Below are 26,690 nucleotides of genomic sequence, written 5' to 3'. Positions count from 1 at the left end.
AATTTTTCATGGATAAAACAGCCCTTGTTGACTGCTTTTCCTATACTCGCCAGTCCACACGCACGATTTACAAGACTAATTTCAAGCATTTGAGCCTTTAGATTATTTAGGTCTTTCGGATCATGAGAAACATTTATTCAGCCAGATGTGTCCAAACCTCTGGGCGGAACTATGCAAGTGATGAAATCAACACACTCTCACGGCGAAATCGTCAGGATTCGTACGACTTTTCTAAATTTGGCTAATTCGTATGATATCGTGCGACTGCACTCGTTTGAATGCCTATGACTTTCACTGCAGCCATTGACGTCGTTGGACATCGTTTCTATCTAAAACGTAACAATTACTTGCTTCTGTCACACACAACAGCTTCCTGTCATGTTTACACACTCTGCTGATTGGTTAAGTTTAGATAAGGGGTTTGGGTTAGGGCATGATATTAATAAGTATGTCCTTAACGCCTCGTGCTTACTTCCGCATTAGACAGCCGGGAACTTGCACGTGATTAAGTCGTACAAGTTTATGCGAACAACATCGTGCGAGACCATACGAAATAGCCAACTCGTAAATTATATACAACTTTTCATGAGATTGGGTTGGATGAAATGATCAAGTGATGAAATGGTCTTAGAAATAGAATGTTTGATTAGGATAAATCCCCATTAATTTAGGACAAAATCCTATAGTAAATAAATTGACCCTTTTACAAACACTAGCAGTCAAATGAAATGTCTTTTTTTTTTTTTTTTTTAAACACAAAAACGTGAAATTTAAATCAATGAGCCAGTATGGTGTGCTGCAGGCCGAGCGTGGTGGGCTGTTCTTTTAGTCGTAGTCCGCCCCCGGGTTTAGGGTTAGAGTTACTGGTAGGGTTAAGGTTTAGGGACAGGTGTAGGGGTTTTTTAGGACTCCAAATTAACAGTTTGGAAACAAATTGCATACCACTGCACAGTGATTGTGGTAATACCAGGAGGTCATTTTTATACTATGGTATTACCATGGCTGTCAGGGTACTTCGAAGAATACCTTTGTGTTGGTATCATACTTTGTGGTACTTTTCATAAGCCTTCTGTGTGTCTCTGAAGGCATAGATGGGCATGTGTTAGATGCAAGCATTTAAATTGTCACTTGAATCTATAAAGCGTGCGTGCGCGTGTGTGTGATAATAACAGAACATCTCATTTACAGAGGCACACAGTGCATTTACATTGAACTACAGTAGAAAACACGCACGCTCACGCATACACACTTCACCGCCCCCTTCTCTCTCTCTCTCGCTCTCTCTCTCTCTCTCTCATCTTTCTCCTCTTCTCCATCACTCTTGTTTGCGCGCGCGTGTGATAAATGATGTGAACACAATTTCACGCTGGGTGACAGTCATTCCAATGGCTCTTGTCGATCACGGACGATGAGATTTCATGATCCCCCCTTTGCATTACGGGAATATCGCTCCAGCGTCGACGCAGTCCATGATCCAACCGGATTTCCCCCCCTCGTTTGACTGCTAAAGGATATTTTCGCATGCCTACAGACTAAAGAGACAAGGAGAGCACGTTCAATGCCGTTGGAACATGTCACATGTTCCCTATCAAGGTAAGAAGACTGATGGATTTCTGCTGCATCCCCCGTGTTCCTCCCTCAGCATCCTCTTGCGCTTGTGATGTTCTCTCCCTCTCAGTGTGATGCAGGACTGCTGTCATTTTATCACTCGAATACGCTCAAGTCAATCAGTTTGTGTGTGCTTAAGAGGAATAGAGACCCCTCTGCCCCCTCATGACATTTTACAATAGACTTAAGTACACACAAACCAGGCAGTGTCTCTTGAATATGCATCCCACAGCTTAGAAACTCACGAGCCAGATAAATCATCTTGCATTATGAGCATGAATTGGCTCAGCCACTGGTTAACAAGTACTGGACTAAAAAATCCTTACATGAAGATACTTTTTGTTTGTTTCTTGATGTGCTTTTGCAGTTGAAGAAGTAATTGACTGGGAGATGTCACCGCTTTGGGGTTGGAATGAGCTTAGAGCCATTTCCATTTTATTGCAACAGTATATCTGTGACCAATCCTCAATAGCAGGCACATTTGTACTTTTAACAGTCATTAAATAGTTTGTTTGCAAACTGTATATTGCTGTTTTATACTCAGCAATAGCAAGAGTGCTGACTATCCATACATAATTTTAGATGCATTGTTTAATTTTCACTGCAATGACTCTGCTATGCTGTTTCGTAGTTTTATGTCTTGTTAGTTTTATCACATTTGGCTTATTTCTTTCTTCAAATGTGATGGAACAGTCATTAAAACTAATGTCCATAAGACACCAGGAGGAATAGCATGATATTGTACAAGCTCTTGTCTTGTCCAGCAGGTCCATACAGCACTGGTGAAAGAATTGAAATGTTATTACATAATATCTCAGAGGCTGTAAAAAAAAGAGCCTAAACGGTCGTTTTGTGTGCTTATCTGGCCTCATATGATATGATTATTTATAGAAAGAAATATAAAGTCTTTATTAGACTTGCGACAGGGCAGAAAAGTAACTGGTCCAATGACTGGCCTTGCGTGGCAATCTAAATTATATTTGGGAATAATACAGTGTGTCTGAATATCAAGATCATCTGGCACCCAAGTCGTTGGCAGTTTGTTTTGGAAAGTCACTTCTCTCATGGATTTTTGTTTTCATGTTTTCTTGCTCTCTTGTTCATGTGTTTCTAATTAAGGTGGGATACAATCATTTTAACCCTGAAAAAATTACACATATCAGCTTCAAGTTAGTAGCACCATTGCTTCTAGTTACTCCCCAACACTGTTGGTCCACATAGTTTCCAATAGTTTTATTGACAAGAGGTATTGTCATAGACTCATAATGAGAAAGTTATAATACAATGCTCATTTCAAGACATTTGCAGCCCATTAAATAGTCCTGTTTAAACTGTATGGATGGCTCACTGCATGCATGTTTAGGCCACAGAATGGACACGATTACTGTAAAGATTGTGTCCACATTGTAAAAAGTTCCCAATAATCATGGACTCTGTAAATGAAAACACTTGGTGAAGAGAAAACAAATGTAGGGTTTCACACAACCTGCTCATATAATCTCGTTAAGCCTAAAGTGTACTTGGTTCAGACGCGAATGCTATGTGTCTGTGCACAGGACGCGTGATGGAAATATCGTCATCAGCAGAGTGCTTGAACACTAACCAACGATTTTTCTAACTGAGCATACTCTGAACACACAGTATGTCCATGCGCCTGGAATTATTTGCACTAATTAGTAGGTCCATGAGATGGCAACACTCACAGTTGAGCCATTGCAGTCACAAAGAAGTGCTAGAAGGAGATATAATCGACGCAAAACTTTTTTGGACTCAAGATGGCGCCGAGTATGGCTGCTGCGTTGCGAGCTCCGACACAACATGGTAGTGTTTTGTTTGTTTTGTTTACAATTCACATGTTTTTTGTCTTGGATGTTGTCTGCCTTATTGTCTATGACAGACAAACATTTTGGACATTGGTTCAGCAATTACACACCGTAAACCGGACTTCAAATTCCTCAATGCCGACCCACTGTTTACAAACACGCAAGCGGAGCCCTTTGTCTGGGCAGCCCGGATGTGGAAACGCAGGAGGAAAAGGGGAAACAGAGCCGGCGTTCTCATCAGAGTAAGACGCCACGCAAATCAACCCCCGCTACCCAGTATTCTTCTGGCAATTGTTCAGTCTCTGGATAACAAGCTCTGCAAGCTGAAAGCACGGATCTCTTTCCAATGAGAGTTGAGGGACTGCTGCATTATCTGCCTTACGGAAACTTGGATGTCTGCGGAGATTCCAGACTCAGCCATTGAACCCGCGGGGTTCTCCTTGCACCGAGCAGACCTCTCAGGTAAAAGCAGAGGTGGTGGTGTATGTTTTATGATCAACAAATCCTGGTGTGATCAGAGGAATGTACATTCTATCAAGTCTTTCTGCTCTCCTGATCTGGAATTTCTCATGCTTCTGTGTCGACCATTCTGGCTACCGAGGGAATTCACAGCGGTCATTATCACTGCTGTGTACATTCCGCCACAAGCCGACACAGACCGGGTACTCAAGGAATTATGTATGGGATTATAAGCAAACAGGAAACCGCGCACCCTGAGGCCACGTTCATTGTGACCGGGGACTTTAATAAAGCCAGTTTCGAATCAGTCGCACCAAAATACCACCAACACATTAGTTTCAACACACGAGGGGACCGGGTTTTGGACCATTGCTACTCTCCCTTCCGGGATGGCTACAAATCCCTCCCCCGCCCACCATTTGGCAAATCGGACCACTCTTCCATTCTGCTTCTGCCCGCTTACAGGCAGAAACTGAAACAGGAAGCACCCACCCTCAGAATGATCCAGTGCTGGTCAGACCAATCAGACTCTACGCTACAAGACTGTTTTGATCACACGGACTGGGAGATATTCCAGTCCACCTCTGATGACGACATCGAGCTTTACGCTGATAGCGTAATGTGTTTCATCAGAAAGTGCATAGAGGACGTCGTTCCGACCAGAACATTACGGATCTATCCGAACCAGAAGCCATGGATTAATAGCGATGTTCACGTGGCACTTGATGCGCGGACCTCCGCTTTTAATTCCGGGAAGGCGGAGGAGCTTAAACAAGCCAGTTATGTTATATCAGAACAGCAAAACGCCAGTACAGGAACAAGATTGAAGGACAGTTTAACACCACCAACTCTAGAAGCATGTGGCAGGGAATTAACATCATCACGGACTTTAAAGGGAATAAAAACTCCGTCATGAACACCGCTGCCTCTCTCCCGGATGAGCTAAATACTTTTTATGCTCGTTTTGAGGGAAATAACACCGCCCTCGCGGAAAGAGCTCTCACGGCCGAAGCTACAGAGGTTAGTTCACTCTCCGTCTCTGTAGCGGATGTAACCCGATCCTTCCGACGGGTGAATATCCGCAAAGCCACGGGTCCAGATGGCATTCCGGGCTGCTTCATCAGTGCGTGCGCGAACCAGCTGGCTGGTGTTTTTTACGGATATTTTCAACCTTTCCCTCTGTTTTGTCCCCACATGCTTTAAAACGTCCATCATTTTGCCTGTTCCAAAGCAATCAAAAATCACTTGCTTAAATGACTGGCGTCCTGTTGCTCTGACCCCCATCATCAGCAAATGCTTTGAGAGACTAATCAGTTTGCTTACCGCAACAACCGCTCCACTGATGATGCCATTGCATCTACAATACACACTGCTCTCTCCCACCTGGAAAAAAAGAACACTTATGTGAGAATGCTGTTTGTAGACTACAGCTCAGCATTCAACACCATAGTGCCCTCCAAGCTTGATGAGAAACTCCGGGCTCTGGGCTTAAACAACTCGCTGTGCAGCTGGATCCTGGACTTCCTGTCAAGCAGACGCCAGGTGGTTAGAATAGGCAGCAACATCTCCTCATCACTGACCCTCAACACTGGAGCCCCACAGGGCTGTGTTCTCAGCCCACTGTTGTGTTCCTTGTACACACATGACTGTGTGGCAACACATAGCTCCAATGCCATCATTAAGTTTGCTGATGACACGACGGTGGTAGGTCTGATCACTGACAATGATGAAACAGCCTACAGAGAGGAGGTGCACACTCTGACACACTGGTGTCAGGAGCACAACCTCTCCCTCAACGTCAGTAAGACAAAGGAGCTTGTGGTGGACTTCAGAAGAAAAGACAGAGAACACAGTCCCATCAACATCAATGGAGCACCAGTGGAGAGAGTCAGCAGCTTCAAGTTCCTGGGTGTCCACATCACTGAGGAACTCACATGGTCCATCCACACTGAAGTCGTTGTGAAGAAGGCTCATCAGCGCCTCTTCTTCCTGAGACGGCTGAGGAAGTTTGGAATGAACCGCCACATCCTCACACGGTTCTACACCTGCACTGTAGAGAGCATCCTGACTGGCTGCATCTCCGCCTGGTACGGCAGTAGCACAGCCCACAACCGCAAAGCACTGCAAAGGGTGGTGCGAACTGCCAGACACATCATCGGAGGTGAGCTTCCCTCCCTCCAGGACATATATATCAGGCGGTGTGTGAAAAAAGCTCGGAGGATCATCAGAGACTCCAGCCACCCGAGCCATGGGCTGTTCTCACTGCTACCATCAGGCAGGCGGTATCGCAGCATCAGGACCCGCACCAGCCGACTTCATGATAGCTTCTTCCCCCAAGCAATCAGACTTTTGAACTCTTGATCTCCCACGATCAAATACATCAGCACTGCACTTTATTACTCTTATATCTCACTCCGGACTGTCATAAATTATATTATTATCATATTATATTCTCTCTTAACAACTTACTATCAACTGACAGCCTGAATGTCAATACAGTACAATACAACCTACTGTACATTCTATATATACTATATATACTTTTTTTTACTGAATAATGTGTATCTATATTGTGTGTATTGTATACTGTACAGTGTATTTTATTATTTGTATATTGTGTTGTGTGTAATTATATGTATATTAGACTTTAAATTGTGTTGTGTAAATTTGATGTTTATTGTAAATTGATGTATGTCTCATCACTGTCACTGCTATGTTGATCGGAACTGCACCCAAGAATTTCACACACCATTGCACTTGTGTATATGGCTGTGTGACAATAAAAGTGATTTGATTTGATTTTGATTTGATTTAAACAACAGGAGACAAATGTGGAAACAACAACAGTGGATGTGCATGTCAAGATAATAATTTGAATCTTTTTTGTATTTTTTTTATATAATTTTGTGTGTATTTTGGGCTTTACTGAACCTACATTTTTGCTAAATAATTTTTACATGGCTTGTTGTACATATTGTGGCAATTTATTGTTGCAATGAACACTGGAGTTGCTACAACAACAACTTGAATTCCTTTCACTTTTAATCATGAGTAAAACGGCACATCACCAGTTCATAAACACTTTTCGCATTGTTCCTCACACAATGTTAACTTATGACATTAAAGCATTTTTACTACAGTGCAAGATATTTCAAGTATATACATTGATTTGTAGAACAATGTCTGTTTAAGACTACCGCCAGTTTAGCCAGTGAGCACATTTTAACAAGAGAGGTCGTGCACAATGTGTGGTTAGAATTAATGTTTCTTTTTTTTTTCTTTTTTTGATGAACAATCTGTAAAGAACAGAAAGGGGTATTAAAAGAGACAAATGGATTGCGTGAATTTCGTCTTTTGACACAGACATTACACGGAACGAGCCAAACCAAAATTTTACTCTCAATATGCAGTGGAAAGATCTCGGTGCCTAACTTTGCATAGAGTAAAACATATTGGGATTGTGCAAATGAAGATCGTGATTGATTGGAAAATCTGTATTTTTACTTATCCCTAATGCTTATTATTTTTATTCTAAGCCATACATTTTGTTAGGTTCAACAAAGAAAATCCAGTTCTTTTTGCGTACCCCCTGGGATCTGCTTAGGTATCCCCGGTTGGAAATGGCTGGTGTAAGGAACGACATAATGTCATTTTGCAAAAATGTCGAACAAGTCACATAATTTTCATGTTCAATTGCCTTATATATTTGTTTATTTGCATTCTCTTAGCATATACATAGTATTGGGCAGAGACCTCATGAATGAAGCTCAAACTTGACATCCTTTACAAAAAGTCTCACCAAATTACATATGATTTCCAATAACCACTTTATTCCCACACTTCCCTTCTAAGTCAAAATTAACTCTCCTCGGGTTGGGTAGAAAGATCCAGTCTCTTTAAGAATACTAAAGTAGTAAGTGTTGTCAGCCACAGAGATTTATTTTTCTCTAGCACTATTACAAAACCTAGTGAACTACCTTGCTGTCTACTGCCTACAGTACATATGCAGATGTCTTCAAATGTAACCTAATAAGTGACATATTTGGAACACTCTACATTGGCAGCAACTCCGTGCGGCATACAAAAAGCGCTTCTCAAACTAAGCGAATGGGAAACGCGACTCACAATTGATTCCAATTGAGTTTGACGTTATGATGTTGTTAAGCTAACATGCTAATATGTAAAAAAATAAAAATACTTAGCACACACAAATATTGGATAAAATAGTCAATTATTAATAATTTTTTATCTTTTTTTTTTAACTATGTAATGAAATATAAGTATCTTTAAAAATTACCCTTGAACAAGGTTTTTCACTGGGATTGCTTCCTTTCAAAAGATGCTGCCTTAAATTTTGGCTAAAATCTATCTTAGAAGGTATGCTGTGTAGATTTTTGAACAGCCTTCACAATGGAAGCACACCTACAGTATAATGTCTTAAAATGCTTTTTCACTAGGTTTTAGAACAGAGCGTCAGTCTCACATTGACCCCAGCAGTGCAGAATAAATTAAGCTCTCTCTACTCTGGGGTTTTAATGTTCACACCAGGACCACATAAGCAGCCTGCAAGAATAAAGCAGATGTTCTCTTATCATAAAATTGACTGTATAGTAATTTAATTATGCTCAAAGTATGTTTAGCCTACAGCTTGACTTAATGGTCCGTTGTAGTAAAGATGATCTCACCATTTTGATGGGGTTTAACTTTTCATGTTCACCAGAAGGTCATTTAGGGGCACAAAAGTTAATGACTGATTCACCCCTAAGCCAGAAAATGGTCTTGCTAATAAAACTAATAATATTACATCAGTCTTTCATTGCAGTAGTAAAATTTAGTAAGGTTTATATTAAAACACAAGTGCCTACATCTAAAAAATGGCAACTATAGTTTGTGATGAATTACCAATATTTTAAGCTGTAAAAGTTTTGCTTATAGGCCCACTTTGGTTATAGAGAAACTACTTTATCAATGTGCTGCACATTATTATGTGAATAATGGTAAAAAATGGAGCATGCTAATTAGTGGTGCTTGCTGAGCCAACCATTGCTATTGCTTTTAGCTTGGATTAGTGATTTGAACAAACCTCTAACCCTAAGTATTAAACTTTGGCACGTATCTTGTCCGGTGCCATTTGTGCTACAGACATGACTGATACTGCATTTGAGCGGTTGTTGAGGAGAGGTGTGCTTTTTTCCTTTAAATAGGTGAAAAAAATCCCTTAAACTCCCTTACAGGTGGGACACAAGCAATATCCAGGGACCAGAATATCATGACTTGAAGGTGGGCTCTCTTTACTTGGGCCAGATCACCCTAGCAACCAAATAGCAACACACTAAAAGCCACTCAGAACACCTTAGCAACTGCATAGCAATGCTGTGGCAACCACCCACAACATCGTAGCATCGTGTTGGCGACTTTTTGCACAAACAAGCACCTCTTACATTTTCTTCAGAAAATGTAAAAATCTAGTTGGTTGTTTTGTTTCAAAATACTTTCAATGAACTGATTTTATTCCATGTGTGGATTGTAGATGTCATTGTATTATACTGTATGTGCTGTTCTGATCTGTTATAACACATTCTTCTTCTTGACACAATGTATAGCCTACCATATGAGTTCTGACTCAGTCATCAAAATACATTTATTCGTTTACATTTCAATTTATTCATTTAGCAGACGCTTTTATCCAAAGCGACTTACAAAAGAGGAATACAGCAAAAGCAATTTAATCACAAGGAGTCAATAACATGAAAAGTGCTGTAATACAAATTTTCAAATTGCTCTGAGAAGTAGAAGTAGGGAGAAAGGGGAGAAACAGTGGTGAAACAATGGAGTGAATTTTTTTTTAATGAAGAAAGTAGACATTAGTGCATTAGTAGGACTGGGTCAAGTGCTCATGAAAGAGATGTGTCTTTATATGTTTCTTGAAAATAGTTAGAGAATTCGCTGCTCAGGTGGATTTCGGAAGGTCGTCCCACCAGCGAGGAACAGTGAAAGTGAAAATCAGAGAAAGCAATTTTGTGCCTTTGTGAGATGGCACCAGGATGGACCATTCACCTGCCGTTTGCAAGCTTCTGGAGGGCACATACTCTAGACTTGAAATAATGAGTGTAGGTAGTGGGATGCAGAACCAGTGGCTGTTCTGTAAGCGAGCATCAATGCCTTGAACTTGATGCAAGCAACCAATGGCAGGAAGTTGTTCTAAATTAATTGCAGAAGTTTAACTGTACATGCAGGAAGTCCTAACAGAAGCGCATTGCAGTATTCCTGTCTAGATATGACAAGAGCTTGGACAACAAGTTGTGTAACAGGCTCAGATAAGAAAGGTCTCATCTTCCTATATGGTCCGTGAAGTTCAACTTATACTCAAACACAACCCCAAGATTTCTGGTTGTCCTTGATGGTGTAATCATTGACTAATCTAGCTGAATGGTGAAGTTATGTTCTATAGCGGGGCTCGCTAGAACAACGAGAAGTTTTGTCTTTGCTAGTTTGAGTTGGAGGTGGTGTTTTCCATACAGCACGAGATGTCTACCAGGCAGGCAAAGATCTGTGCAGGTACCTTAGGATCGTCAGGCTGGAATGAGAGATAAAGTTGTGTATAATAAGTATAGCAATGATAGGAAAAGCCATGTGCCTGATTGACAAATCCCAGTGATGTCATGTATATGGAGAAGAGGAGGGGCCCAGGCACTGAACCCTGAAGTACGCTGGTAGCTAGTCAGTGTGTCTTGGACACCGCTCCCCTCCAAGACACCCTGAAGGACTTACCTGTGAAGTAAGACTCAAACCAGCGGAGTGCGTGTCCAGTGATTCCCATTTTTGAGAGGGTGGAAAGGATGATCTGGTGGTTAACCGCATCGAAAGCACCAGAAAGATTTAGCAAAATGAGAACAGATGATTTGGATGCTGCTCTCGCCAGCCGCAGAGCTTCAAGACTTGAAGTCTTAGTTGAGTGTCTGAAAGTAAAATACCTTTTATTTTGTTCATTAAAGACCTCATGAATTCAAAATGTTTTGTGAATTTTAGTACATCCCATGTCCATTACCTTTGAGGCCACCTATATCCTCCTAAAAGCAGATAAAATGTTAATTTCACACGGGTTAAATATTACATTTCTGTTCCGGGAAAACAGAGCGAAAAATATTAATGACTCATGTTGCATTACGGCTCTCTAGAATGAAAATGTTCCTCTCCCTACAACTGACTAGCAAGTAGCAAATGATTCATGGCTGTGACGTAACAATTAGTCTGGATTAAACTTAAACTTCTTTGTCAAATTAGATGCTCATGTAGCAGCTTAAGATATAATTGCTTAGAATTTAATACAGAATAATATGAAATCTGCGCAGTGGCACCTTACACAGAGGAGATATTTGTTAGTCCATAGAGTCTATGGACTAGAGTTGGAGATCTCACTGAAGACACCGATCAGTGTGAGTAATATTTACAGCTCATATACTGAGAGCATCGGCCAGCTGACACTGTTAAACTACAGCTGTGCCTCAGCAACTTTTTGTAAATGTTTGGAGAAGAGAAATGGACAATCCAGTCTCGATTCTTCAGATACAAAACATGACGGACAGAATTTAGATTTTCACTTTTTTTAGGGAACTCTAGTGGGCTTCCAAAACTATGTGGGCACTTAAGCCACGCTTTACAATATATGGTTGTCATTGTATCAGACAACAAAATATCAAACCAAGTGGCAAGTATGTTAAACAAAGACAGTACAAGCAACTTTTTTTAAGCAAAACATTTTGTTTGTTTGGTTGGAAGTGATAAAACAATGGATATACTGTTCAAAATGAAGATTTTGAAGAAAGTATTTGGAATCTTTCTGGTTGTCAAATGTTATTGGAACATGTTCATCATAGTTTGGCCAGAAACATAGTTTACAAAAATACGTAAATGCAGATGTGAATGTTTGGCCAATGCATCGAAAGTGAACAGTCCAATTGTACATACTTGTATTACTGTAGCGGCAACAAACCTCAGTGCGATAGAGTTACCTTCACATATCTGTGCCATAAAGTCAGATGAGTTGTTATTCAGCTTGCTAGCTATGAAAATGTTTATAAGATCTAACTTGCATAGCAAGATTCTCTTCAAACTATTACTCTACCATTATAGTAGTTTATCTAAAAGAGAAAAGTGAACATGGAAGCAGACAGTTTACACTCATGCCTACTATAGCGGCCACTGCAGAAACAATGAGAATGCATATTTGCACTGCATTATGTATTGAGAAAGGATATTTGTGTTGCGTTATGAATTAACACATATTTGCGTTGTTATGAATTAAGAATGTACATTTGCATTTTGAATTGAGAACTCATATTTGCAATGCATTATAAATTGCTGCATATTTGCATTGCAATATGAATAGACACATTTTCATTGTGTTATGAATTGACACGTATTTGCGTTGCGTTATGAATTGAAAATCCATATTTATGCTGTTGTGAATTGGGAATGCATATTTATGCTGCGTTATGAATTTATGTATATTTGCGTCGCATTATGAATTGAAAGCGCGTATTTGCGTTATGAATTGACACATTTGTATTGTTATGAATTTACATATTTGCGTTGTTATTAATTGAGACTGTATATTTGCAGAATTAAAAATGCATATTTACACTGCTTTCTGAATTGAGAATGCATATTTACGCTGCATTATGAATTGAGAATGCATATTTACGCTGCGTTATGAATTGACACTTAGGGTTGCAAAGGGGCAGAAAATTTCCAGTAAATTTCCGTAAACTTTCCAGAAACTTTCTTTCTATAATATTGGAAAAAACTTTGGGCACTTGGCTATATGCTGCTGCATCTTAGTGGCATTCTTAACATAGGTCTTTGTACAGTATTTGCAAATATACACAGCCTTTCCTTCTACATTGGCTGAGGTGAAATGTATCCACACATCAGATGGCGCACGTGGCATTGTTCTGTAGAATAAGATTAGAAAAAAGCTTGTAAAAAACACTATATAAATAGTTAGCTAAACAATTGGAATATTCTGGAATGGTAAAAATATTTTACAATTGATGCTGGACAAATTAATAGAAATAGGCTAGATGAATAGATGAACACTCCTCAATCAGCATGCTAAATCAAACTATAACCTACTTTCTTGTATGATAACAGAAAACTGGCTAGCTGTAGGCAGAAGAAACAGCATCACAGTTGAGCTAGCTAGCACCATGATAGCTAGCCTCTTAAATTGTCAATGAAATGGTGTTAGCTAACTTAGATTTAGCATATCTGATTTACTGGTTAGCTAGCTACTGTATAAACACATTTTGATTTAGTATTTGCTAGTTCAAATTTAATACCATGGATCAAATATATTTACCCTTGTAATATCATAAAAACTTACTTGACTGGATGTAGTCCTTGGGCTCAAATGCAGTAGTGTGGCTTCAATAGTCCTGCTGTAGTAAGTAGCCTGCAGTAAGTAGTGTGCATGTGATTGAGGAATGCGCAGGGTAGAAATTCAACTGAATTTGCATTAAATCTGGTTGTTTTAACCAAGATTATGCTACAAGATGTTTTTGTTTTTTTTTCAACTACATTTAAGTTCCCTGTTATAGGCTAACTTGCAATTTAGCAAATTTTCAGTTTATTCCCCTTAATTCATGTTAATTCCCATATATTCCCATTAATTCCCATGGAAAGTTTCCAACTTTGAAAATTCCCGGAATTTTGCAACCCTGTTGACACTTATTTGCATAGTGTTATAAATTGACAAATATTTGCATTGCGTTACAAATTGAGAATGGATATTTGCATTGTGTTATGAATTGACATATTTGCGTTATGTAATGAATTGGTAATGCACATTTGCATTGCGTTTTGAACCGAGAACTCATCTTTGCGTTGCGTTATAAATTGCTGCATAATTGCATTTCAATATGAATTGACACATTTGCATTGTGTTATGAACTGACACATATATTGCTTTACGTTATGAATTGAGAATGCATATTCACACTGCATTGTGAATTGGTCCATATTTGTGTTGTGAGTTGAGAACGCATATTTGCATTGTGTTATGAATTGAGAACGTATATTTGCTTTGTGTTATGAATTGACAATGCAAATTTGCTCAGCATTATGAATTGAGAATGCATATTTGCCCTGCATTATGAATTGAGAAATATTTGTGCTGCATTATAAATTGAGAACGCATATTTGTGTTGCGTTATGAATTGCCGTATATTTACGTTGTGCTATGAATTGAAGCAAGAATGTGAAATCGAACTTGCATAGTTAAGTTTCTGTGTTCCCATACTTGTGTAGAGTAAGTTTCAGGCCTTTATGTGATGAAGTATGTGGTTACTCTGCCAGGACACCTGTGTGAACTTGAAGGTAACTGACTTCATACATCCACTAAAAATCACCTTGACATCAGTTTGTTAAAAATGATAAGTCTGTCACCATTTTCAGCCTCAGTCACCATGCACTTTCACGGCATTTTTTTTTCCATACAATGAAAGAGAATAGTGTCTGAGGCTTACATTCTGCCTAGCATCTCCTTTTCATATGGAGATTAGAACAACATGAGGGTGAGTAAATTATGACAGCATTTTCATTTTTGGGTGAACAGTCCCTTGCACAAATGGCTCTGAAAAGTTAGTTCGGAGAAAACCTCTGGCATCATTTGTTTGCAGATGCCACGTCTGGTTTGATATTTTGTTATGCAATGCAATGACATTCATTTATTTTAAAGTGTGGCTTCAGTATCCAAATACTTTTTGGGGCCGCTGTGTTTGCACCCCAATTATTTGAGAGCTGCAGTTACTGTGTAAATCATTCATTTTTTGCAGTGTTAGTTCCTGCAGTGAAGAGCATTACCACACTCAGAGAGACAGATGACAGATGCAGTAGGTAGGTGGAGTGTGGCAGACTGCCTGTTTCAGGACTGTGTGGCTCACACACTCGCTCACTGATGCAGTGATAAAGAATGGAGCTTACTGTAATTGACTGTAATCATCTCTACACATATACACACACAGGCAGGACAATAGAGCCAATGGACCCTGTCTTAGAAGCACATCATACAGGCATTTAATTACAACAACATTGATGGACTGTTTGTGTGTGCATTCCTTCATAATTTATTTGGTACCATTTGCAATGTTTAGATGAATATGTAAAAGACCCCATTCGTAGTTAGTAGCAACATGAAAACACTTGATTGTTTGACTGTTGGTTATTTTGATGTGCTTTGCCTTCACAAAGACTTGAGAGCTTCAAGTCTCATTGATGCTGTGAATGTATACAGGCTTTGATGCCAAATAATTTCAGTCTGTTTCCAAAGGACACACATGATCAATCCTATGACTGCCTTCAACCATTTATGTGCTGTGTGTGTAATGTTTTTTTTGGAAAGCTCAGAGGTTGCTCTTCCATAGCTCAAGAGAATGAATGGAGTTCTTAGTTATGTATCATTTAGGTATCCACTTTGGTTGAGATATTTCTCCTTAAATGCCTTAGGAGAAATAAAAATAGATACAAATGAGACCATTATTGACATACTGCATGTTTACAGAGCTATAAAAATAAATGTGAATAGCATAAAGGATTTTTGCTGCTTGTTCAATTTATTTAATTAAAATGAACTAAAGCAACACAATTCTAGAACATTTTGTCACAACTTAATTTCATTGCATTCTATCCATTTAAATTTGTAAAATGGAAGCTTACTTAATCCATTTTAGTTGGGACTACATCAATACTTTTTGTGGTATTAATGTAGCATTTATGTAACTGGGCAGGGGATTGATTGCTCGCTTTGCTGAGCAAACACTGTGCTAACCATAGCATAATTATAATACTACACTCTGTAGTGCTTCCAACCAGCATGTATTTAGCATGCTTGCATTCATTTTCACTAGTTAGTGCATAAAGAAATAAAATATATTTATTTGAGTTACAATGACATGTCTATTTTTGTTGGGGTTACCTAATTCAGCTAGGTTCTTTCTACACAGAGTGTTTGTGTTGAGATTACATACTAATTTTAAGTTAAGAAAACTTATTTCAAACACGTGCCACCACAGCCCACAATTGAATCAAGTTCAGCCAAAGTTCATTCATTCAAGTTAGGAGTTTGTTTAAATCCCTATCCCAACGTTTAAACGATAGTAATAGTGATGTTTGCCTTGAAGTAATCTCGAAGACTAATATCTTGTGTTGTCAGGAGATCACACAGATCATAAAGCACATGCGAATTACTTGGATAAATATTACAGGGTTACATTAGTGTTGAAGTGAGGTGAATTTATCTTTATAGGCTAATTCATGTAAAATGTACATACTTTCCTCACAAAACACAGGTGCTTTAGGAAAAAGATTAAAAACATTCATCATCCATTGAATATTATATAAAGGAATTAATCAAATGTGTAGCCTAAAGTTTTTTGTCCCACTGACTTTATTTACTAGTCAAACATGTTTTTGCAGTATTATGGAGATTAGTGAATTATGTTCCAATAATATTAAAATCATTTACATTGCTTTGTTTATCTGTGCCTTAACCACAGTGTAGCAAGTTTGAATTTGTTTCATTACAACTGTTTATTTATGCATGCACATTTTTTCCTGATGTTTTTTTTTTCTTAAAGGCTGTGATGCCTTTAATTAGTTCAGTAATGATACCAAGCGTGTACGATTAATCAGTAAAGCACCAGAGCTTCTTTTACAAACTGCATGTAAAAATGATTGATATTGAGATTTCTCTACTCAAGCTTTCACGCCTTTTTGTATTCATGTTTTCAGCTTCATGTTGTTTCTCCGATACACTGGAACAACTCAAACCAGTGGCGCTTCACGTAGTACTTTGTTTCTGGGTTTTTCTCTCAAGGGATTTTTCTCTCCAAATGCCCCTACTTAAGTCACATTCCTGTCCACTGGACTGAAAAAAAAAAAAAACTTTTCATTTAGTGAATATCATTTTTAAGCCCCTCATTTTAAAGGAAAACTATAAAATTATGTCACTATTTACACAGCCTCATGTCATTCCAAACCTGCATGTTGTTGTTTTTTTTCCCCATGGAACACAAAACGAACATTTATAGAATGTTTATTGTGACATGTCTGTCAAGCTCTAAAAAGTACTATAAAAGCAGTCCATTTGACTTTTGTGCTAAATGATAGCTTTGAGTGACAGACTGAATTTTAAGTCTTTATTCAATGAATATCTTCCCCTCCTCTGCAGCTCTTAAAGGGTTAGTTCACCCAAAAATGAAAGCGCGATTCCCACAAATTCTCTCATTTACTCACCCTCATGCCATCCCAGATGTGTATGACTTTCTTCTGCAGAGCACAAACAAAGTTCTGTAGGTTCATACAATGCAAGTGAATGGTGACCAAAATTTTGAAGCTCCAAAAAGCACATAAAGACAGCATAAAAGTAATCCATCAGATTCCAGTGTTTTAATCCATGTCTTCTGAAGCGATCCAATCGGTTTTGGATGAGAACAGACCAAAATGTAACTTATATTTTACGGTACATCTTGCCATTGCAGTCTCTAGACACGATCATGATTTCAGGCTTGATTAAACTTCCTAGTGCTTCACACATGTGCAGAACACTAGATGCCGCTAGGAAGTGTAATCGAGTTGAAATCATGATCGCCAAGGAAACTGCAGTCAAGATATATTGTGAAAAATGAGAAAACAAAACCGCAAAACCGATTTGATCGCTTCAGAAGACACGGATTTAACCACTGGAGTCTTATGGATTAATTTTATGCTGTCTTTATGTGCTTTTTGGAGCTTCAAAGTTTTGGTCACCATTCATTCACATTGTATGGACCTTCAGAGCTGAGATATTCTTCTAAAAATCTTTGTTTGTTTCTGCAGAAGAAAGAAAATCATACACATCTAGGATGGCATGAGGTTTAGCACATAATGAGATAATTTACATTTTTGGGTAGAACTATTCCTTTAAATCTCAAGCCACCTCCACACTAATACGTTTTAGTTTGAAAACGCATTCGTTTTGCTACGTTTACGCCTCTTGTTCACATTAGAGTGGCGTTATCCTCCACTGAAACCAGGGAGTTTTAAAAACGCTCTCCATTAACACATACTTTGGAAAACAACGACTGTAGGAAACTGAAAACAGACTTTTCAAATCAAAACGGATTACTGTGGATGTGGCCTCTGTTCCACATAAAAAATAACAGTATACAGGTTTGGAACGACATGAAGGTGAGCAAATAATGCCAGAACTTTCTTTTTTGAGTGAACTGTTGCTTTAAATTTAGTTTGATATAATGTATGAAGTAACAGCATCTGGCAGCAGTGCTTATTACTATTTAGCAGTCTTCTGTAAGAAGCTGTAGGTTTGAGATTGAAGCGAGACACAGTGGAGGGCATCTGTCTACTCCAGTTAGCGCCATTCAACATGGCAGTAACCCTTGAGGTTGTGTTTGTGCCATTGCTTTTCATGTCACATGATGACATCACTCCTTAGAGTGTTGGCTACAAATGTTCTTACAAACGCGCAGACACAAGCATCGCTGCTTTTCCCTTTGCTGAGTACCTGCAAAGCCATATATAAAAAAGCGCCTGGCCTGCCTTTAAAGGCATAGTGCGTTCAAAAATTTAAATTCTGTAATTATTTTCGTACTCTCATGTTGTTCCAAACCTATATGCTGTTTAATTTTTCTGTGGAATTAGGATTTGTAAAGAATCTTAAAGCAACTCTTTTCTATGAAACAACTATTTTTAGTGACGGCACCTGTCAAGCTCCAAAAAGAAAAAAGAAAAAACACTACAAGACCATCATAAAAGTTGTTCATATGACTCGTGCACCATTGAAAAGGTTTGTGTAAGGGTCAGACAGAAATTTAAGTTGTTACTCACTGATAACACTATGTAACACAATTTTGGTTCCTGGGTAGTAAGTGTTATTTCCTAATTGCTTATGCCTCAAAAGTATAGAAAATGGCTATTATTCCCCACAAACTTTGCTTTTGTGACCAGGACAGAGATATTTTGAAATTGACCTATTTCCAATGAGAAAACAGGTGAATTTGTGTCTTTTCGATCACATAAAGTCCGAAAAAACAACATATGAATCCAAATTAACATGTATTTATACTAAAGTAATACAAAAATGACTACAAAAGATTTAGAAGTGAGTAGTTTTTCGAGATTTATGATTATACTGTAAATCACTTTCACGAATCAGCCCTCAAATGTACTCATCATACTTCAAGGCGTCCAGCAAGGTCTTGATGCTGTTGTAATCCTCTTTGAGGTGCACCGAGTGAGCCAGGGGAAGAGATGGATACTTGTTACCATTATGGAGCAGCACGGCTTTGAGGCTCCTGGATGAGCTGTCAGTGAAGAGGCGCCACTCATTCTGGTTACAGGCGATTCCAATTGTCTCGAACAGACTGGTCACACTGTGGCAGAATCAGAGCCCATCTTGACAGGTGAAGAAGCTGGAAAAAGGTTGTTGTTCCTCTGATCTGCGATTTGCACACTTTCATCCAACAAGTTCCACTGCTTGAGCCTAGACGTCAAAAGCTCGGCATTGGACTTGGTGAGACCAAGATCTCTAATCAAGTCATTGAGGTCTTTTTGGTTGGGGTAGTATGGGTTTCTCTCCACAGCTCCACCTCTGAAATTGTCATCTGGATCTACAACGTCTTCCACGCTCTCTGACTTGCTGCTCTCTTCCAAAGACGGGCCGCTCTTTCGCCGGAGGAGTGGGTACGGGGAGCTCATGGCAGTGTGGCACCGGGGCGATGGATGAAGGAAGGTCTGGATACGTGATAGCAGGTGCGTTCTTGCCAGTCCGACGTTTGGAGGGGTCCACCATGCAGAAGTAGCAGTTGCTTGAGTGGTCAGTGGGTTCCTGCAAAATTCTTGGGATAGCGAACTTCATGGCTCTCTTTTCCCCTCTGTACCATCCTACAAAAATACATTTATTTCACCCATGACTAATGTGTAAGAGATTTTCGCAACATATTTCATATATGATATATTTTTTCAATAACATTGAAAATTGAAAAACATTTAAAAATTAAAAACTTTTACAATTTTAAAAATTAACAAATTTTATAACATAAAATTCAGAGCAACAATTGTCCATCTTACCTTCCAGAGTTTTTTTTTGCAGTGCTCACAGGTGAAATGAGGTGCCCAGGGTTTGTCTTGATCCCCGACAGGCATGCCGAAATATGCCTTGTGGGCCTCACACATCTTAGTAATTGCTTCCACGGAGTACTTTTTCGCTCTTATCTTGATAAATTGGCTGCAGACATAGCAAAATGCATCTGCCGGATGCTTGCAGCCTCTTGATGCCATCTCAGAAAAATGCAGATATGTATCCACTTAGGCAGCTGGAACTAAACTGAACTGGTGGGCTTAAGGCCCCTGTATTTATACTACTATTTTTATTACTGGAAAGTTCTAGAAGTTACTCCAAGTTTACTCAGCACTGAATCTATATGGAATGTTCTGGAAAATAGGTAAATTTCAAAATATCACTGTCCTGGTCACAAAAGCAAAGTCTGTGAGGAATAATAGCCATTTTCTATACTTTTGTGGCATAAGCAATTAGGAAATAACACTTACTACCCAGGAACCCCCCCCCCCCAAAAAAAAGAAAAAAAAAAAAATTGTTACATGGTGTAATTGATGTCATTGATGCCAAACGTCATTGGTTTTCACGTGTGTAGCCGAACACAATGCTGTATTTTCTGGACTGAGACATGGGCTTGATGCAATCTTTTGCAGAGAAGAATTATGAGTGAATCACATTAAATTTCGGTCTGTTCCTCACACAGAGCAATTGCATGGCTTCAAAGGCCTTAGAATATAGTGCCCAATTCATATGGACTACCTTTATGGTGTGTTTCGGACGTTTTTGGAGCTTCACAGACTTGGTCACTATAAACTGTTCTTGTATGACAAGATCAGTGAAAGAAAAATCTTAAACATTTCTCCTTTTGCAAGCAAAATGAACAGTTTGGGGTTTGGATAACATGAAGGTGAGTAAGAAATGACAGAATTTTTATGTTTGGATGAACTGTTCTTTTAAACGGTTCCTTCACAGAGCTGTGAAGTCTTTGTGGGATAAAGCTGGAAAGCAGCACTTGAAGGTGAGCTTTAGAAATGAGTTCGATGAAGGAGTTTGTTATGTGAATTTTAATATCGGCCCTTGTCCACTCCCCACTGACAGCGCATTAGTGTTGTGTAGCCGTAAGCTGTTTTCTGCACGTCTCGGGTTCTTTTTTATGCTGGCTTACAGCCCTTTTGCAGGATGACCTAAGTTTAGCTGGAGAGGATATCTGTGTTAAATTGCTTATATGCAATAACATGCTCCACACACACACACACACACACACACACACACACACACGCACACACACACACACACGCACACACACACACACACACACACACAGTCACCAGTACTGGAAAATCCCCTTATTTTTCCACAGCAAAATAATTTTCTTAAAGGGGTAGTTCATCCAAAAATAGAAATTCTGTCATCATTTACCCACCCTCATATTGTTTCAAACCCATGACTTTCTTCTGTAGAGCAAAAAAGGAGATGATTGGCAGAATGACAGCCTTAGTCACTTTCATTGTATAAAAAAAAGGATGCAATGAAAGTAAACGGTGACTGAGACTAACTTGCTGCCTAGCATCTTTTTTCGTATGGGATAAAGAAAGTCGTGTGGGTTTGGAACAACAAGAGGGTGGGTAAATAACAGAATTTTCATCTTTGGGTGAGCTATCAGTATAATCAGTATTTTTGTCTTGTTTACCAGTTAAAATATTTAAACATCCTTAAAACAAGTTACATTTACTTAAGAAGCAAAATTGCATAAGACATTAGCTAACTTGATTTATGAGAATATAACTTCTGTTATGAGAATAGACGGTTTTAGCTTTCCAATCAGCCTGTCACAGCAACATTTGCTCAACTAGTGGCATGAGCTTGAGGCAGGACTATATGTTTTTTGACCAATGGTAGACAGAGGGAGTATTTGGGGAAACCTTTTTGAAAACAGTAATTTTCCGTTTGGTGCTGCTAAAGGCACAAAAATCACACAAAGGCACACTTCACCTTTAATTTAAGTTATATTCTCTTCAAAAATAAGTCCTAAATCTTAATATTTTTTGAAGGATGTTTAATAGTTTTACTCGGAAACAAGATGAAAGATACTGATTTAGGTACAGTAAAAATACTGATTATAGGAACCTATGATTTCAACGTTGCGCAAAACACAGAATTTAGTGTTAAAAATGAAATTAACTGTTAAAAGCAGAATTTCACAGAATTTGGGATGAAAGTAATTTCCTGAAGGGCTGCTTAGTTAATCAAATTCAAATCATGATATGGGTAAGTGTGATCGTTAACCCTTTAAGCTCAGAGGGTGTTTTTAAAGATTTCCTTTTTCAGTGGGTTACCCAAATTTAAAGGTTTATAAGAACTTTTCCATTTTTTTTAATGATATAGATTATGATAAATTCTGAGACTCTCAGCATAAGAAACTGCTGAAAAATCTTTTTCTTTTTTCTGATTTGACATTATATATATCTCAGGGTGTAAATAAGGTAGCTTTGTAGAACTTATTTTGTTTTGTTCCCAATCATGTTAACTGAGTAAAATTTTGTGTTGATACAATAAAACAATCAAAAGTTATAACATTACAAAAATAATTTAGCGTAGTGTCCAAAAACATCTCCAAGTGTCCAAAGCCTCTCCAAACAAATAAAACATAATAGTTGTACATAAGTAACTTATTACATATGCAAATACAACAATGACTAAAGGTATGCTGTCTCTCCAAAGCATGCAGGTATGAGTAACGAGATTTCATTCACTTCCATTCTGTGTCATTTGAGCCATCATTGAGTCTGTGTCATGTACTTGACACCATCTGGTTGCCATATGTAATTAGAGTGAATGATCATCTCTGCCCATATTTGGATGACTTCCACCTCTGGTTGCAGCGATCTGAATCCTAATACAATTGGTTTAGCATTCCATGATGCAGGAAAACATACATTATTTCCAATGAAGTCATCTGACCCAGGAAAGCTAACGTGTTTTTAGCCAGATAGCACATGTGCTGTGTGCACATTGTGCTTCGTGTGGATTATCTAATGATTTATGCATCTGATTACATTGTGTGTGGACTCATTTTAAATATAATTGCCTCCTCTTAAGTAGTGCTATGTGAAATTTTAGGTTCTGTTTATTTTTCATTAAGTTTTAAGCAAAAACACGGCATATAAGCAACAACTGTTTACATGTAACATGTATGTCAAAGACATATACTTAGCTATTACCTGCTGTATTTGTCTGTGAGTAAAACAAATAGCCTGGTTGTATTCTACTATTTGAGTGCTTTCCAACGACATATGACACATGGCTATTTGATCAGTTTTATGTTTTTACCGATTACTATAATATGTGCAGGACAAAATTATTAATAAATTATCAAAATAGATCACTGATTTGTCTGCAAATTTCAAAGCACTTGTTCAGTTTGGGGTATAATGCCTAAAATACATGCATTAAAAAGTACAGCTTTATAAGCTTTAAAAACATATTAATATAAATAAATACCTATTTTGTGTTGGTCTGTAGTTATTAATATTTTGATTATATTTTTTTCTCGGCAGGCAAGGGTTAAATTGTAAAAAGCTTGAAAATTAATTAAATAATGAATTAATTAAAAATAAATATATAATCTGCTTGTGCATGCTTCTGAATGACATTTGTATTATGCTGTGAAGCTCTGTATTCAAGCACTTTACTGGATAAAATAATGCAATGTTATGTTGCAAATTAATTGTTATATTCTGTTAGGTTAAAGTGTTAATAATTAATTTGATTGGACACCATTTTGATGATACAATTGAATTAAACCATAAAACATGGAATCCAGAAAAAAATAAAACTTGGGGAAAAGGTTTTTTAAACGAAATTTAGCAAAAAATAATGTAGATTTCATAGGGCCTTATGATGAAATAAAAATAAATGCTGATTAAGGCAATGATTTTTTTGCCGTGCCCTTCACGTTCTGTTTAACTATGTTTCACACTCTCAGGGCACATTTCATGGTTATTATAATCTGCCGTGCTAAATTTCCTTGGCCTGTAGATCCGTGAGTGTTCAGGCTTCTGCTGTAGGCCACCTGCTCATCGCTGTCTGGGTCTGAAGGTGTGACAAGGGCAGGCCAGCACACACTGACACACACAGATTGGGCAGGTAAACACACGCTGTGTTGCATGAAAAGTGGGCCACGTTCAGTGGACCTCAGCTCTGTTTCTGTTCATTCCCAGAGCAGTGGAGATCTGAACTCTGTGTGTGTGTGGAAATGATTTCACAATTGTAAGAGAGTAATCACAAAGAATAGAAGTCAGATGATCATCAACCATTTTAACTAAGCTATCGTGGATTTTTGCGTAGTCGACAACAAACCTGCCGGGTTAAATACATTTTCCTTCTGAGCATATACACGCACAATGCAGAGGCCAATTGTGGTCCAATTAATAAGTATACATGATGGACGAAGACAAGCTACAATTTAATTATCTAGGTCTATTAGTCCAACATGGCAAAAATCGGGCTGGTACGATAACAATTGAACTAAAGGATTTACATGACACTTTAAAAAGACTAATTATTTTTGTAGTGCGACTGAATTCGAAGTTTTAGAGTGCATTTAAACATACTGAAATGTCTGTTATTTGTAGTATTATTGATATTGAAGGAATATTCTGGGGTATTTCCAGCTTAAATGGTGAGTTCCATATGAAATATGAAAATAAATATGAAAATTCTATCGCCATTTACTCACCCTCACATTGTCCCAAACCCGTAAGACTTTTTACAGTGGAACACATAAGGAGATGTTAGAATGATCATGTTTTTTAGTAAAAGAATATATCTTAACATCCAAGATAAAATGACCTGATAAGCAAATCCATACAAGGGTTCTTTTCAGAGATTCTACTTTGAAAATATGTATTTTGTCTTGTGGCACTGGCAGAATTGTTTTTAAACTTGATGTAAAGCTGAAGTGTATAATTTTTTGTATCAATGTTAAGATACTTTCTTCTAAGTAAGCCATTTGTAGGTTGATAAAATAATAACTAGCTCCACCTCTGAAGCAACTTTCCTTTTCGGCTGACCTCATGAATCCCTCTTACTTTTCAACCTATCCACTCCAACCATTCCTGACGTCCCGCCCTACATTTTTTCGCTCTTTCACTCAGAAATACGTCATATTAGGAAAGTAAAATGGTTTGCAAATGCATTTCATGTTAACTTTAAGACTTCAGCAAGACTTACGAAGCAACTGCTCAGTTTATTCCACAGTTATTCTTTCTGTGGCATCTCTCAGTCAAAAGTTCCGTCAGTCTGCTAGCACAAGTGTGTGCTCACGTGTGATGTTAGCACAGGTATGAATGTTTGCGACAGGCCTCAGGGTAATAATACAATGACACAGTTCTCAATCTATCTCTGGATTGAGGACGGATCACTATAATTACGCTTTATCTCTCAGGACCTAAAAGCACGACCCGTTTTTTCTCAGCGGAGCGACCCACTTGCATAAAGACATATAAAGAAATACACAAAGGAGCTATGCTAGAGAACATGCACACACACACATCCTCATGCTGAGCCATGTATATGTGGACACAGACGATGAATATTTTAGCCTCAGACTGTCATTGATTTATTCAGATTGTAGAATATTCCAGTGAAAGAAAAATACAGTATAATGCAAATATGCAAACTTCGTTGAGGCGCTGACGTACCTTATACTTGTTTTGACAGTTTCTACAGAGGTAAATGTAAACTAGATCCAGGAGGACAGGATGGCTGTATTGAGAATGCAATATTAGCTTATTCCCAATACACTGTATACTGCCTATAATTTTTTTAAATAGTATGTGAAACTGAACGCATTATGCAACATTTTGAACATAGCTACAATGTCTTCTCATCACTTTTTTTTTTGTTTAAAGTCAACATGCAATCAAAACTTACCCCATTTGCTTTATTAATATATTTTCCTGTACATGTTTCATAGGCGAACATTTTTCCAAATTTTTAAAAACAATTTGTCTTCATGATCTTTTATCAAAATGTAAAAACTTGCTCCACCTCTGAAAAGACTTTCCTTTTCTATTGATGACACAAATTCCTCTTAATTTTCGACCAGTCCCCTCCAACCACTAAATAATAAAACCTAAATAATTGCAATTAATGATTTTATTGTCCATTTTAGGGCTTGTCATCATGATTATGGCGATTAATTGACATACAAATTGTCATACTTCTTTATGTGTTTGCTTAATACACAAACACACACACCTTAAGAAGTGATTTGTTCATATTTAACTTGGAGTTATATAATAAAATAGGGATAAATTATTTCCTTTAAGGATTTAAAAACGTATAAATATACATGAAAAGTAATGTTTTAAATATCTAAATATTTCTAAATATTTAAAATATGTCTCTCTTCAACTTAGTCTTGGCCAAGTTTACATTTACACTGTTGTTTTTGAAAATCAGCCAACCTGTATATTAGATTAGATTAGATTAGATTAAATTAAATTAGATTTTTAGGTTAGTTTTTATCAGTTTTAAATAGTTTAAAACAATTCAGTTTTATTATAGTTTTTAACTAATTAATCACACAGTTTCCATTTTTATTATGCCTGGGACATGTGTAATGAATAAGCATGCACTGCTCCACTCAATCAGTTCCTGTGTTAGGACGTGCAGTCGAGTTG

General features: G+C 38.0%; 1 protein-coding gene across 7 annotated transcripts in view; it reads left to right on the top strand.

Moving 5' to 3' along the window:
- Positions 1-1,315: 1,315 nt before the first annotated feature.
- The window catches only part of syngap1b (synaptic Ras GTPase activating protein 1b), a 181,021-nt gene continuing 155,646 nt past the window's right edge, over positions 1,316-26,690 (top strand). For all 7 annotated transcript variants that reach the window (XM_051720255.1, XM_051720253.1, XM_051720252.1 and 4 more), the window contains exon 1: positions 1,316-1,593. In XM_051720255.1, coding sequence (XP_051576215.1) covers positions 1,572-1,593 — 22 coding nt within the window. In that variant the 5' untranslated portion in view covers positions 1,316-1,571. The remainder of the gene's footprint in view (positions 1,594-26,690) is intronic.

Source organism: Myxocyprinus asiaticus, chromosome 16 (assembly GCF_019703515.2).
Source record: "Myxocyprinus asiaticus isolate MX2 ecotype Aquarium Trade chromosome 16, UBuf_Myxa_2, whole genome shotgun sequence".
Classification (NCBI taxonomy): Eukaryota; Metazoa; Chordata; class Actinopteri; order Cypriniformes; family Catostomidae; genus Myxocyprinus; species Myxocyprinus asiaticus.
The sequence above is the reverse complement of the archived record's forward strand: the minus strand, read 5'-3'. Positions and strand labels throughout refer to the sequence as shown.